The sequence below is a fragment of the Piliocolobus tephrosceles genome, chromosome 19, assembly GCF_002776525.5.
Source record: "Piliocolobus tephrosceles isolate RC106 chromosome 19, ASM277652v3, whole genome shotgun sequence".
NCBI classification, from domain to species: domain Eukaryota; kingdom Metazoa; phylum Chordata; class Mammalia; order Primates; family Cercopithecidae; genus Piliocolobus; species Piliocolobus tephrosceles.
Genome location: NC_045452.1, coordinates 27261380 through 27275254, shown reverse-complemented (window position 1 = coordinate 27275254; position 13875 = coordinate 27261380). Strand labels below are relative to the sequence as shown.

At 36.6% G+C, this 13875-nt stretch overlaps 1 protein-coding gene across 2 annotated transcripts in view; it reads left to right on the top strand.

The window, feature by feature from the left end:
- Positions 1 to 13875, top strand: part of SMC1B (structural maintenance of chromosomes 1B) — a 65153-nt gene that overhangs the window by 29453 nt on the left and 21825 nt on the right. For both annotated transcript variants that reach the window (XM_023222256.2, XM_023222255.2), the window contains exons 12-14: positions 1034 to 1180; positions 11466 to 11603; positions 12169 to 12285. In XM_023222256.2, coding sequence (XP_023078024.1) covers positions 1034 to 1180; positions 11466 to 11603; positions 12169 to 12285 — 402 coding nt within the window. The remainder of the gene's footprint in view (positions 1 to 1033; positions 1181 to 11465; positions 11604 to 12168; positions 12286 to 13875) is intronic.

The following is a 13875-nucleotide window of genomic DNA, read 5'->3' as shown; positions in this document are numbered from 1 at the left end:
AAAGACTATCATAAGAAAAATCAAAAGAAAAATGGCAAACTGGGGAAAATATTTGTAGCTCATAGTGAAGAGCAGATGTTCTTACAAATCACTGTGGAAAAGAACAATAATATAGTGGGAAAATGGGCAAGGGATATGAACAAACTTGTTTTCATAAAAAGAAATATAATGATTGTTTTTTTTTTTTTTTGAGACGGAGTCTCGCTCTGTCGCCCAGGCTGGAGTGCAGTGGCGCGATCTTGGCTCACTGCAAGCTCCGCCTCCCGGGTTTACGCCATTCTCCTGCCTCAGCCTCCGGAGTAGCTGGGACTACAGGCTCCCGCCACCACGCCCGGCTAGTTTTTTGTATTTTTTAGTAGAGACGGGGTTTCACCAGGTTAGCCAGGATGGTCTCGATCTCCTGACCTCGTGATCCACCCATCTCGGCCTCCCAAAGTGCTGGGATTACAGGCTTGAGCCACCGCACCTGGCCTATAATGATTCTTAAACATGGAAATGCAACCTCACTCATATGGAAAATACCCATTAAAATTACACTGAGGTACTATTTTCACCTGTCAGATTGACCAACATCAAAATGTTTAGTAACACTTTATGGGGAAAGAGATTCTTCTGTTCACTGTTGTGGGAACTTAAATTTATACCAGTTCTGTGAAGGGCAGTTCTCTCACTTGTACCTTTGAGGAACTTAGCATGTAGATTAACTTACATGTGTATGCAATGATGTGTGTACAAGCTTTATTCACTGAATCATTGTGTATAACAGGAAAAATTGGAACCAACTCAGATATTGATATAAGACTAAATCAATAATTTATTGCCTAGAATTGCTTTGGGCCTTAGTAAAATGGATTTTAAATTTGTGCTTTGTTTATTGTTTGGGGTCTCTTCATAAACTAGATATTTTATTAGTAAAGTTCAGTAAGTGTCTTTTCTCATCTGTTTTCTTCTTAACTTTAAAAATTGCCACAGTATGTTTTTATTTGTATCTTTGTGTACACTTCTCCAGGGCAAAATATTTTTAATTTTACAGACGGTAGCTCTTGATGGAACATTATTTTTAAAATCTGGAGTGATCTCTGGAGGGTCAAGTGACTTAAAATACAAGGCTAGATATTGGGATGAGAAAGAGTTAAAGAATCTAAGAGACAGACAAAGCCAGAAAATCCAAGAGCTAAAGGTAAATCCATGCCATAAAAGTTGTAATATATTAAGTAGAATAATTGTGTTTTTAAACTAGGTGGGTTTTTTATAATAACCATTTCTGTAGTTTAAGAATTCAAATAATGCAGAATGAAATAAAAATACAAAATAAAAATCTTTCCCTTACTCTCTTCCTTATATCTCAGTAGTATTTACTAAGCACAGTTTGATACATAGCTTCCAGAAATTTTCTTGGTGTGTGCAAGCATACGTATTATTTTTCCTATTTTCTTTGTTTTATAATAGATTGTTACTATAGTGTTTGCAGCAAGTTTTTTTTTTTCTTTTTTAGATGGAGTTTCTCTCTTGTTGCCCAGGCTGGAGTGCCATGGCGTGATCTCAGCTCACTACAACCTCCGCCTCCCGGGTTCAAGTGATTCTCCTGCCTCAGCCTCCTGAGTAGCTGGGATTACAGGCATGTGCCACCATGCCCAGCTAATTTTGTATTTTTAGTAGAGATGGGGTTTCTCCATGTTGGTCAGGCTGGTCTTGAACTCCCGACCTCAGGTGATCCGCCTGCCTGGACCTCCCAAAGTGCTGGGATTACAGTTGTGAGCCACTGTGCCTGGCCTGATAGGCATTTCTTAAAATATAACTGAGGTTGGGCATTTCCTCATGAATTTAATGGTCCTCTGTAATTTTTCCTTCTGTAAACTGCTTATTTTCTCTGCACATTTTTCTAGTACATTGTTCCTTATTTTATTACTATTTCAAGAATTATTTGTATTAAGTAAATTAGTCCTTAGTCATATGTGTTGTAAACATTTTTCATTTGACTTTTTAGTCAGCTTCAGTTGGAATATAATTTATATACCATAACAGTCACCAATTTTAAGTATAATTTAGTAAGTTTTGACAAATGTACATAGTCACATAACCATCACTGCACTCATGATATAGAACATTTTCATCACCCCCCAAAATTCCTTTGGGTTCCTTTTAGTTAGTCCCCTCTTCCAGACCCTTTGGGTCTTCACAACCCAATCTACTTTCTATCATAGTTTTTCCTCTCTAGACTTCCATATAATTGGATTGATACAGTCAGTAGTCTTTTGTGTTATATTTTCTTCACTTAGTATTGTTGAGATTCATGTGTGTATCAAAAGTTTATTCCTTTTTAATTGCTGAGTATCTCTTTGACATTGACTTTGTTCTTTTTGTCATATGTGTGTTTTTAATCTTTATGTAGCCAAATTTATTAATCTTTTATAACTTCTGGATTTTAGGATGTGGTATGCTTAGGAAGACCTACTTTCTGAAGATCACAAAAGAAGTTCAATAATGCTTCCTTCTAATGCTTTTGTGTTTTTAACATTTATATTTTTTATTTATCTGGAATTTATTTTGATGACTGGGGACCCCACTTTATTTTTACCGACTGACTTACCATTTTACAAAAGTATAATTTGTTGAATATTGTAATTCCCTCATTTATTGAAGCGAAATTTACAGTTGCTAAATCAATATAGAATGCTTTCAGATTATTTATTTATTGTTTCTATTTAGTTTTCTTCCTTGGTTGATTCAAGCACTTATTTTGGCAAGGTTACTTGACTGATTTTCATCTTTTTCTGAAGCATAAGACTACATTTTATGTTTTAATCTAAGGTGTAGAAATATTCAGCTTTTAAAGACTTTAACAAATTTAGGCCTAGGCACAGAGAAAGTTCTGGGAAGATACCAACTTAAAGTCAATCTTGCTTTCCATCCATGTCCATGCTAAAGTTCCATCTGTGTGTCACAACCTGAACCAGGTGGCAGCTAGGTGGGAATGATGTCTTGGGTTCTGAGGGAGGCTGCTGGGAAAAGCTGATATAGGGCTTCCTCTCTTTTGATGTGAAGAGTGCTTGGGTAAGAATCAGGACGTAGCAGAATCTGGGGGTAAGTTAAACATCTGTCCCATGTGAGGATGCCTAATCTTCTTGAACCCCATGAAGCTAAATATTAGCTTAGTAGGAAATTTGTGGCCTTCCTATTCCTGAGTTTGGAAGAGTCCAGGGATACCAGAGAGATATCTTTTCCTCTGCCTCAGGGTAGTCTCTGTCTCAGGGTGGTACTGACAGTCTTCTCTTATAATCACTGACCCTCAGGTATAGAAAATCCTTGTGGGGTGCTGTAATTTCGGGGACTTTAATACTCAGACATGGTCCTCAGTGGTGAAAGAAATACATAAATGTATCTGAGGTGTTCTAGGAGCCAGGCAACAACTTGAACAAGAAAGTAACAGAACATTAAGGAAATTTAGTATAGGGTCATCCTTCCCCTGCCAATCCCCAACGCACAAAAAGATTTTCTAGGACTAAAAAACGTACTTCTGGCCAGGCATGGTAGCTCACGCCTGTAATCCCAGCACTTTGGGAGGTCAAGGCCGGTTGATCACCTGAGGTCAGGAGTTCGAGACCAGCCTGGCCAACAGGACGAAACCCCATTTCCAAAAAAAAAAGTACTTCTTTGTTTGTTTTTTAAAGAGGCAGTCCTTGCTCCATCACCCAGGCTGGAGTGCAGTGGTGCCATCATAGCTCAGTATAACCTTGAACTCCTGGGCTCAAGGGATCCTTCCCATCTCAGCCACCCAAATAGCTAGGACTACAGGGGAGTACCACCAGGCCCTGCAATTTTTTTTTTTTTTTTGTAGAGACAGGGCCTTGTTATATTGACGAGGCTGGTCTTGAACTCCCGGCCTTAAGCAGTCCTCCCACTTTGGCTTCCCAAAGTGCTGGAATTATAGGTATAAGCCACCACCTCTGGCCAAAAGCATATTTCTTAACTGTAAAATGTAGCAGATGAATTGAAGGAAAACATGTCATTGCTGAAAACCAAATTTGTAACCTGGCAGACTAATTGGAAGAAGCATCTCAGAGTAACAAAATTACAAAGATGAAGTGTGAGGAAAATAGAGACTTAGTAGATATACTCAGGAAACTTGATGTGAAACTAGTAAATTCTTGAAAGGAGGAAAAGAACACAGAGAAGGAAAAAAATTAAAAAGAAGAAAATTTCTGTAAGGATCAACCTTTAACTGACCAGTTGAAAGGACACACAGAGTTCATGTACGTTTGGTGAGAAAGGGCGCACGGTAACACAGATCTGCGTGTAACTCCTTAACCTATAGGTCATAGAAACAACGCTAAGCTACCTGCCCTTCAAGAAAAGTTCCTTATATGTTTAAACAGCAACAAAAAAAGCTCGTATCAGACTGCAAAACTGGATGGGACTATGGAATAATAGCTAAAAGGAAGAGGACTGCAACCTAGGTATTATTTACCTTTCAAGGATCTGCCAATAAGCAAATTCAGAGATTGTCATCCACAACATAGTGAAACCCTGTCTCTACTAAATATACAAAAATTAGCTGGGCGTGTTGGCGCGCACCTGTAGGCCCAGCTACTCGGGAGGCTGAGGCAGGAGAAATAGCTTGAACTGGGAAGCAGAGGTTGCCGTGAGCTGAGATCATGCCGCTTCACTCCAGCCTGGGTAACAAGGCAAGACTCTGCCTCAAAAAAGAAGGAAAACACAAAAAAACAAAAAAACCTGAATGTTGAAAAATAATAGATGCACACCTGACAAATGCAAACAAAAAGAAAACAAAAGTAGTGATATCAGACAATGTGAACTTAAAGGTTAAAAATCCTTGTGTGTAGTAAGCTTTCAGTAAGTACTTATAATTTAATTGAATAAAGAAGATTATATGTAACATAAGACAAAGATTTCCATTATAAATCTGTTTGCAGGACATAGCACCTAAATATTAATATTTAGAGTAATACTAATTTTTTTAATAGAATGGAAAAGATAACTCAGGAGTTGGAAAATCACTCTTAGAAGGAAAGGTTAAGTGTTTAGTTTGGTTGAATTAGGAAAAAGAAGGCTTTAAACTACTTCTCAATAAAAATAAAAATATAGTGCAACATTTCAGCAGAGTGACTTCTGAGTAAGTTACATGCTTTTATGCTTTAGTTTCCTCATCAGTATAATGGGAATAATAACATCTATTTCATAGCATTGTTAAGAGGATTAAGTTGGTTAATAAATGTAAATTGCATAGAACAATAAGTGCTCAATAAATGTGAGATACTGTTAAAAATATCTATTAAACATTTATGAAAATTGATCATATGCTTGGCCACAATGGAAACCTCAATAGTTTTTTAAAAGTAGAGCTTTTTATAGGTCACCTTGATCATAATTTAATGAAACAAGAAATAGTGACCAAAATACTATTTGTCTCTGTAGAAATTAAGAAATGTAGATAGTTTTGGAATTAAGGAAGTAATCCAGAGGCAAATTACAAAATATTTCAAAAATGATGAATAGGAATGTACTTCCTACCATTATCTTTGAGACACAGTAAAAGCTACATCAAGAGGATGTAATCAGTAATGCCTACATTACTAAAGAAGAAAGAAAAAATATAAGGGAATTTATTAGTCACTTTTAAAAAAATTAGAGGAACCACAGACTGGGCAACATAGTGAGACCTCTTATCTACAAAAAATTAAAAATTAAAAAATTAGCCGGGAGTGGTGGCATGCACCTATAGTCCCAGCTACCTGGCAGGAGGATCACTTAAGGCTGGGAGGTCAAGGCTGCAGTGAGCAGTGATCATGTCACTGCACTTCAGCCTGGGTGACAGAAAGAGACCCTGTCTCAAAAAAAAAAAAAAAAAAAAGGAAAGCAATTAGAACAACTGGCCAGGCATGGTGGCTTTTGCCTGTAATCTCAGCACTTTGGGAAGCCAAGGCAGGAGGATCACTTGAGTCCAGGAGTTTGAGACCAGCCTGGACAACATGATAAGACCCCATCTCTATTTTAAAATAAAAGAAATTAGAATACCCATAAAATAACAAAAGTTATACAAGGAAAATTTTTTTTTTTTTTTTTGAGACAGAGTCTCACTCTGTTGCCCAGGCTGGAGTGCAGTGGGGTGATCTCGGCTCACTGCAACCTCTGCCTCCTGGGTTCAAGCAATTCTCCTGCCTCAGCCTGCCAAGTAGCTGGGATTATAGGCACGCACCCCTGTGCCCAGCTAATTTTTTGTATTTTTAGTAGAGACAGGGTTTCACCGTGCTGGCCAGGCTGGTCTGGAACTCCTGACCTCATGATCGGCCTGCCTTGGCCTCCCAAAGTGCTAGGATTACAGGCATGAGCCACCATACCCAGGCTAGGAAATCTTTTTAAAGCTGACATTAATTTAGTAGAAAACAACTCAAAATAGAAAAGGGGCAAATCTAAAAGCTAGTGCTTTTGAAAGACTAGATAAACTCTGCAATCCTAATGAAGGAAAAAAAAAGCTAGAAGCAAACATACATGATCAGGAATGAAAACATTAAAATAATTTTAAAAGAATCCTACATGCAAATAACTATGGTTTTAAAAATGGAAAATTTGGAAGAAATGGATATTTTTTAGAAAATATAAATTACCAAAATTGAACAGAAAAAAGGTGAAATGTTTGAAAAAGCAGGCAGTGGTGTGGTTTGCTGGCCTAATCCCCATCCAGTTTCCTTCCTTTCTAGACTCTATTACAAGATTGTGGAAAACAAAAACAACTTAATTTCACACGTTGCCTTGTAGCTAGGGCTGGCCATGTGACAGTTTTGGCCAGTGAGATATAAGTGAAAGTTTTGGTGCTATCTTCTGCATTTCTTCCTCCTGACTGCAACGCAGTCAAGATGCAGCAGCAATATTGCACCAAAGGAAAAGCAAGCATGAGCATAAAAGCCATTGTACTAAGGAGCTGAAAATTAGATGCATTATTGATTAATGGCATCAGTCTAACTAGTTTTGTGTGAAGAAAAAAAAAAAATATATATATATATATATATATATATTTAATGCCACTGTGATCTACACTGAAAAAAGGCTTCAGGAATATAAAATGGTATATATCATATCATGGAAAATGATATGATGGCTTCTCAAAAAATTAAAAATAGAATTACCATATTATCCTGCAATTCTTTTTTTGTCACCCCAGAACCTGTGAATATGTTGGGCATATACCCAAAACAAGAAAGCAGGGTCTCAAAAAGAGATTTATACACCCATGTTCATAGCAGCATTATTCACAATAGCCAAAAGGTAGAAGCAATCCAGGTGTCTATCAACAGATGAATAGATAAACAGAATGTAGTATATACATACAATGGAATATTATTCAGCATTAAAAAGGGAGGAAATTCTGACATATGCTACAACAGAGATGAAACTTGAGGACAAATACTGTCTGATCACACTAACGTGAGGTACCTAGAATAGTCACATTCATAGAGACAGAAAGGAGGCCAGTTGTTGCCAGTAGCTGGAGAAGGGGAGAATGAGTTGTTGTTTAATTGAGACAGAGTTTCAGTTTTGCAAGATGAAGAGATATGGAAATTGCACACAATGTGGATATATTTAAACACTACTGAACTGTATACTTAGAAATGGTAAAGATCTCACAACTATGCTTGACTAGCCAAATAAAAATGGTAAAGATGGTAAATTTTATGTTATGTATGTTTTACCAAAAGTAAAAACCAAAAATAACCTCTGGGACCAGATGAGTTTACAGCTTAGTTTTATGTAATATATAAAAAAGATGGAAACTTTCCAACTTATTTTATAAAGGTAGCATAACTTTAATATAAAATAATATATAGTACAAAAAATAAAACTAAAAACTGACTTCCCTTATGAGTATAAATATATAATATCTAAATAAAATGTCAGTATTAGAGAATTGAGCACTGTAGTAAAATAATACATCTGACTCGATAGAATTTATTTCACAGATACATGGGTGTTTAAGTGATCATCATAATCCATTATATTAATGAATTAAAGGCAGGAGAAAAGTCATGTCATCATGTGTAGAAAAGGCATTTGATAAAATTCAGCAGCCAGACCTAATTAAAATACTAAGGAAAAGACACATTAGTGGAAATTATTTAAATAAAATAAATAGCTCTTGAACAGAAATAATTGCTTAAATGGTGAAAACACTGAAATCATTTTAGTTAAAATCAAGAAATAGACAGTTATCTGTTACCACTATTCAATGTAGTCTTGGAAGTGTGAACCCTGTATATCTGAGACAGGTGTCAGTTAATTTAGAAAGTTTATTTTGCCAAGGTTGAGGACGCACACCCATGACACAGTCTCAGGAGGTCCTGACAGCATGTGCCCAAGGTGGTCAGAGCACAGTTTGGTTTTATACATTTTAGGGAGAAATGAGACATTGATCAACATGTAAGATGAACATTGGTTCGGTCTGGAAAAGGCAAGACAACTGGAAGCAAAGGCAGGATAACTCGAAACAGAGAGGGGGTTTCCAGGTCATAGGTAGATAAGAGACAAATGGTTGCATTCTTTTGAGTTTCTGATGAAGCCTCTCCAAAGGAGGCAGTCAGATATACATTTATCTTGGTGAGCAGAGGGTTGACTCTGAATAGAATAGGAGGCAGGTTTCCTCTAAGCAGTTCCCAGCTTGACTTTTCCCTTTAGCTTAGTGATTTTGGAGCCCCAAGATTTATTTTCCTTTCACATTTCCCCCCTTTTCTTTTTAAAAATCTTTTGGTGAAAGCATTTTAGAGGAAAATGAGTCTCTAGTCTCAGGTTTCATGTGATCTCTCATGGCTAGGATGGTTTATTTCTAGACGGGTAGGTTCCAAGTTACTAGGAAAGCTGATTTTCTCATGTCCTGTGAAAATAGGGGAAGGAAGGAAGAACAACAAGAAACAAAAGAACAATCCTAGAAAATCGATATAGGTCACATTACTCTGAAGTCCATACATTAGTAGGCAGGTATGAAAGTGGCTTATATATGTAAATAGGTTGCTGTTATTTTCTTCTGAAATTTAAGTTGTCTAGCTTCAGTTCGTAGGGCTTTACGAGAAGCACAGCTTAGTTTTCAGCGACTCCACATTAGGAAAAATGGGGAAAAAAAGAAGGAAAAAATTGAAAACATTATTTTGAAGACTTGTAACCAAGAAAAATTAGAATTTGGTCCAAACTGTAAAAATTCAAAAACATTAGGCAAGACTAGAATCTAACAACAAGTGTTCTAGTTTTTGAAACATAATTTTTCTCTCTCCAATTGTCCATTTTTACTAAAGACAAGTTATGGTTGGACTGAATGCTGTATTATACTTGGCCTGATTATTTGTATATAATGTTGCAAGAATAATTTTTTTTACATCCAGCCCAATCTCTAGAAAGACCATTATAATTTCCCTTTAATTAGAGACAACTTGATCATGTAAAAGTTTTTTGGGATTTTTTCTATAAATCCTTTTATTGTGACTTACACAGACCATTCACGATATGCTTGAACTTTCTGGTTTGTCCTGAACATCACTTTTTCTTAAACAACCAGTCATTTTATTCTAGGACTAAATTTACCATACAAGATTCTTTCTCATATAAAATTATTTCTCTTTAAGCTTTCTTACCAAAAAAAAAAAAAAAAAAACCCTCTATTTTTATAACTTTCTTTACTTCTCTCTTATTTTCTGAGTCCTTTTACCTTGTTTTATATATAACCTTTAAATAAGCTTTGAATTAGACAAAAATTGTTTACCTTTTTGAAATGGACACCTCTTTATTTTTTAGAATATTTTCCTACAATATATTTTTATTGGAAAATACCCAAATAATGAAATATCTATTATTTAATATAACTTTAGATTCCAAATTATGAGTTTGTCTACAAGTATTTATCCCATCACATTTGCCTAATTATTTTAATCATTTACCTAGATTATTTATGAAAACTGCAATAGTCATCATTTAAAGTTATGGAACCACCATTGCAAAATTTTAACTGAGGCAGTGAAAAACAACATCTGACTTAACTGACTTTACCTCGCTTCTAACCTCCAAGCTGTCCTTGTTCATTCCTGGGGATAGGCCAAACTAACTTTGGGAGGAAGTTAGGTTATAGTTTAGCTTTGAAACAAAGACAGTAACAGTCCTTTCCCAAAACAAACCTTACTGCCTGTGGACTTGATTGCCTAAAGCCTCAAGATTAGAAGTTATGGTAATCTTACTAAATTCAAGATATAGCTGTTTACAGGTATCTTACAGGTTAATGAAACAACAGGAACTCCAGAAATAGAGACCAGTATACTTAACAATTAATAATTAATGTTCAGCAAAGATGATGTTTCAGTTCAGTGAGAAAAGGATATATTATTTAATAAATGGTATCAGCATATCTGGAGAAAGTAATTTTGTGCCCTATCTTACTGTAAACCAAAAGTATCTGAGACAGGTCTCAATCAATTTAGAAGTTTATTTTGCCAAGGTTAAGGACATGCCCGTGACACCACCTCAAGAGGTCCTGAGAACGTGTGTCCCAGGTCACCAGGCTACAGCTTGGTTTTATATGTTTTAGGAGACTTAAGACATCAGTCAATACATGTCAGATGTACCTTGGTTAAGTCTAGAAAGGAGGAGAACTGGGAGCTGGGGCTGGAGAAAACACTTCCAAGTTATAGGTAGATTCAGAGTTTCTGCTTGGCAGTTCGTTGAAAGAGTTTATCTAAAGACTTGGAGTTGGCTGGGTGCAGTGGCTCACGTCTGTAATCCCAGCACTTTGGGAGGCCGAGGTGGGTGGATCACAAGGTCAGGAGATCGAGCCCATCTGGCTAACATGATAAAACCCCATCTCTACTAAAAATACAAAAAATTAGCCAGGTGTAGTGGCGGGCACCTGTAGTCCCAGCTACTCGGGAGGCTGAGGCAGGAGAATGTCTTGAACCCGGGAGGTGGAGCTTGCAGTGAGCAGAGATTGCACCACTGCACTCCGGCCTGGGAGACAGAGTAAGACTCGGTCTCAAAAAAAAAAAAAAAAAAAAAAAAAAAAAAACCTGGAGTCAATGGGAGGGAGTGTCTGAAGGAGTTAATTTGGTTGAGGCATAAGGTGAGTGAAAGAAGAAGGGAATGAAGGAGGCAAGCCAAAAGGTAAAGATGCACTAAAAACAAGGCAATTACAAGATCCTTTTAACTGTGCTGGATGGAATATACACACCCCTCTTCATTTTCCATTCCCAATTCTTTCCTGTTAAGCAATGTTAGTTTTTTTGAGGAAGCTGTATGGCGTTTTAGTTACTCCAGATCACTAATGTACTTAATTGCCCAGTCTCTTATCAGAGGAAAGGGAGGTAAGGCATGGGTGTGGTGGTATGTAAAAATCAGTGAATTATTACATATGAAAGCACTTTGAAAAGTGAAAGTGCTTTTCTATCATAAAATATTCTCATATTTTTCTTTCTTTTTAGGATTTAATGAAGACACTCCGCAAAGAAACAGATTTGAAACAAATACAGACCCTGGTACAAGGAACTCAGACACGACTCAAATATTCACAAAATGAACTGGAGATGATTAAAAAGAAGCACCTTGTTGCTTTTTACCGGGTAATACAGATTTACATAAAATATGCTGGGCACTTGACCCAGAACATAGAATTTCAGGAATTACATTTATATAGCTCCATGTAATTTTTAGATACTTTTTTTTTTTCTGAGACAGAGTCTCACACTGTCACCCAGGCTGGAGTACAGTGGCTCTATTTCTGTTCGCTGCAACTTCCGTCTCCCAGGTTCAAGTGCTCTTCCTGCCTCAGTAGGAATCCTGAGTAGCTGGATTACAGGCATGTAATTTTTGTATTTTTTTAGTAGAGATGGGGTTTCACCATGTTGGCCAAGCTGGTCTCAAAACTGACTTCAGGTGATCTGCCCACCTTGACCTCCCAAGGATTAGAGCCACCACTCCTGGCCAATTTTTAGATACTTTATCCCATGATTGAGATTATATTATAGTCCCTTAATTATTTATGTGGTATTTAATCTTTTATCCAGGTGAATTCATCTTATCTCATAGATTCTTCTTTTATTCTAAAAGATACCTATCACATTTTTGGCTTCACTATATAAAGCTAAAACAGCCATGTTAAAAAAAATTTTTCTCTTTTGTTGCTAGGAACAATCTCAGCTACAAAGTGAACTACTAAATATTGAGTCTCAATGTACTATGTTGAGTGAAGGAATAAAGGAACGACAACGAAGAATTAAAGAATTTCAAGAAAAGATAGATAAGGTCATAAATGTTATATTTATTCCTAAATGGTATATGTAGTTCTAGACCAGATACTAGATTTAGGGCTTCTTAAATATATGCTAAAGCAAAGGTTGATAGGTAACAGTGCCCTATCAGAAACAACAGTGTTGTAAGCTAAGTTTTATTGGTTTGCCAAATTAATTTCCTTGTGTTTTTTGAGAACCTCTGTTGCTCACCTCAAGAGACAATGACCTGTGCCTACTCTCCTCTGCACTCCAACCTCTCCTTACCCATTGTGAAAATTATAGTCTCATTCTTTTCTCCCACTTCCCTAATACTGTGAGGGAAAGAACTGTCATTCAGCTTATCTTTTAAAGTTATTTATTCACTCAGTAGTTCTTTTTAAAACACCTATTCTGTGTCAGGCACAGTACTTGGCTCTAGGACAATAAAAATTTGGTCACCTAGCTTCTGCTTATAAAGGGACAGAAACTTTCTGATTTAATTCATTCCACTGTGGGGTATCTCTGATCCTTAGAAGGTGATTTGTTATACCCCCGCTCTATTAATTCCACCCATTGCTTTTAGGCCTGATCTTTACCACATGATTTGGAACCACACTTTTTGTGCTTCCTAATTAGTTATCTCTTTTCCAGGTTAAATAGCCCTAGTTTCTTTATTCATTTCACATTACCATGGATTTAAGACCAGCTCTGGTAACCATCCTCTGGATGTTTATCAATGCCCCTGAACAGAGCATGTCAAAATATTTCCTAGCCAGTACAGCATATTGTGGGTTTTTATGTTTATAACTGTAACTTTCCATGACTTGGATTATCTAGTCATGCTAATTGTAGCTTACTACTGCATCAGTCATATCACATTCATATTTAATGTATATTCAACTACAATCTGGAAGTTTTTAAAATGTTCTGTTCTTAAAATAGGTCTTTCTCATCCTATAATTATACATAAAATCAGAGCTTTAAAACATTGAGGGTAAATTTTACTTTGTTGAATTTCCCCATTCTAATTTTTCCAAATCTTTTTCATTCTTAATTCTATGCCTCATTCCACTTGTTATTATACTGGCAAAGGTGCCATTGTATTATACATAAAGAATCTTTTCTTTATTTATGTAGAATGTTATATTTTGGTGGGTCTAAAGTAAATGGAATTCTTCCAGTTTTATACTAAACACTCATAAAGCCAAAACACTTAATAAGGCCAGTTATGAGCTTTCTTAGTTTTTTCGAATAAGAGATTTGAAAGTAGATGGGCATAATTTATGGAATTAAAGGAAAAGAAAGTACTGGCTTCTCAGAATATAGTAATGCTTGGTGGGATTAGTTTTTGGCCTGATTCAGGAAAATCTTGGAGGGAAAAACTTGTATTTAAGATTATATATTTCTTGGCCAGGCATGGTGGCTCACGCCTGTAATCCCAGCACTTTGGGAGGCCGAAATGGGCGGATCACGAGGTCAGGAGATTGAGACCATCCTGGCTAACACGGAGAAACCCCTTCTCTACTAAAAATACAAAAAAAAAATTGGCCAGGCACGGTGGCGGGCCCCTGTAGTCCCAGCTCCATGGGAGGCTGAGGCAGGAGAATGGCGTGAACCTGGGAGG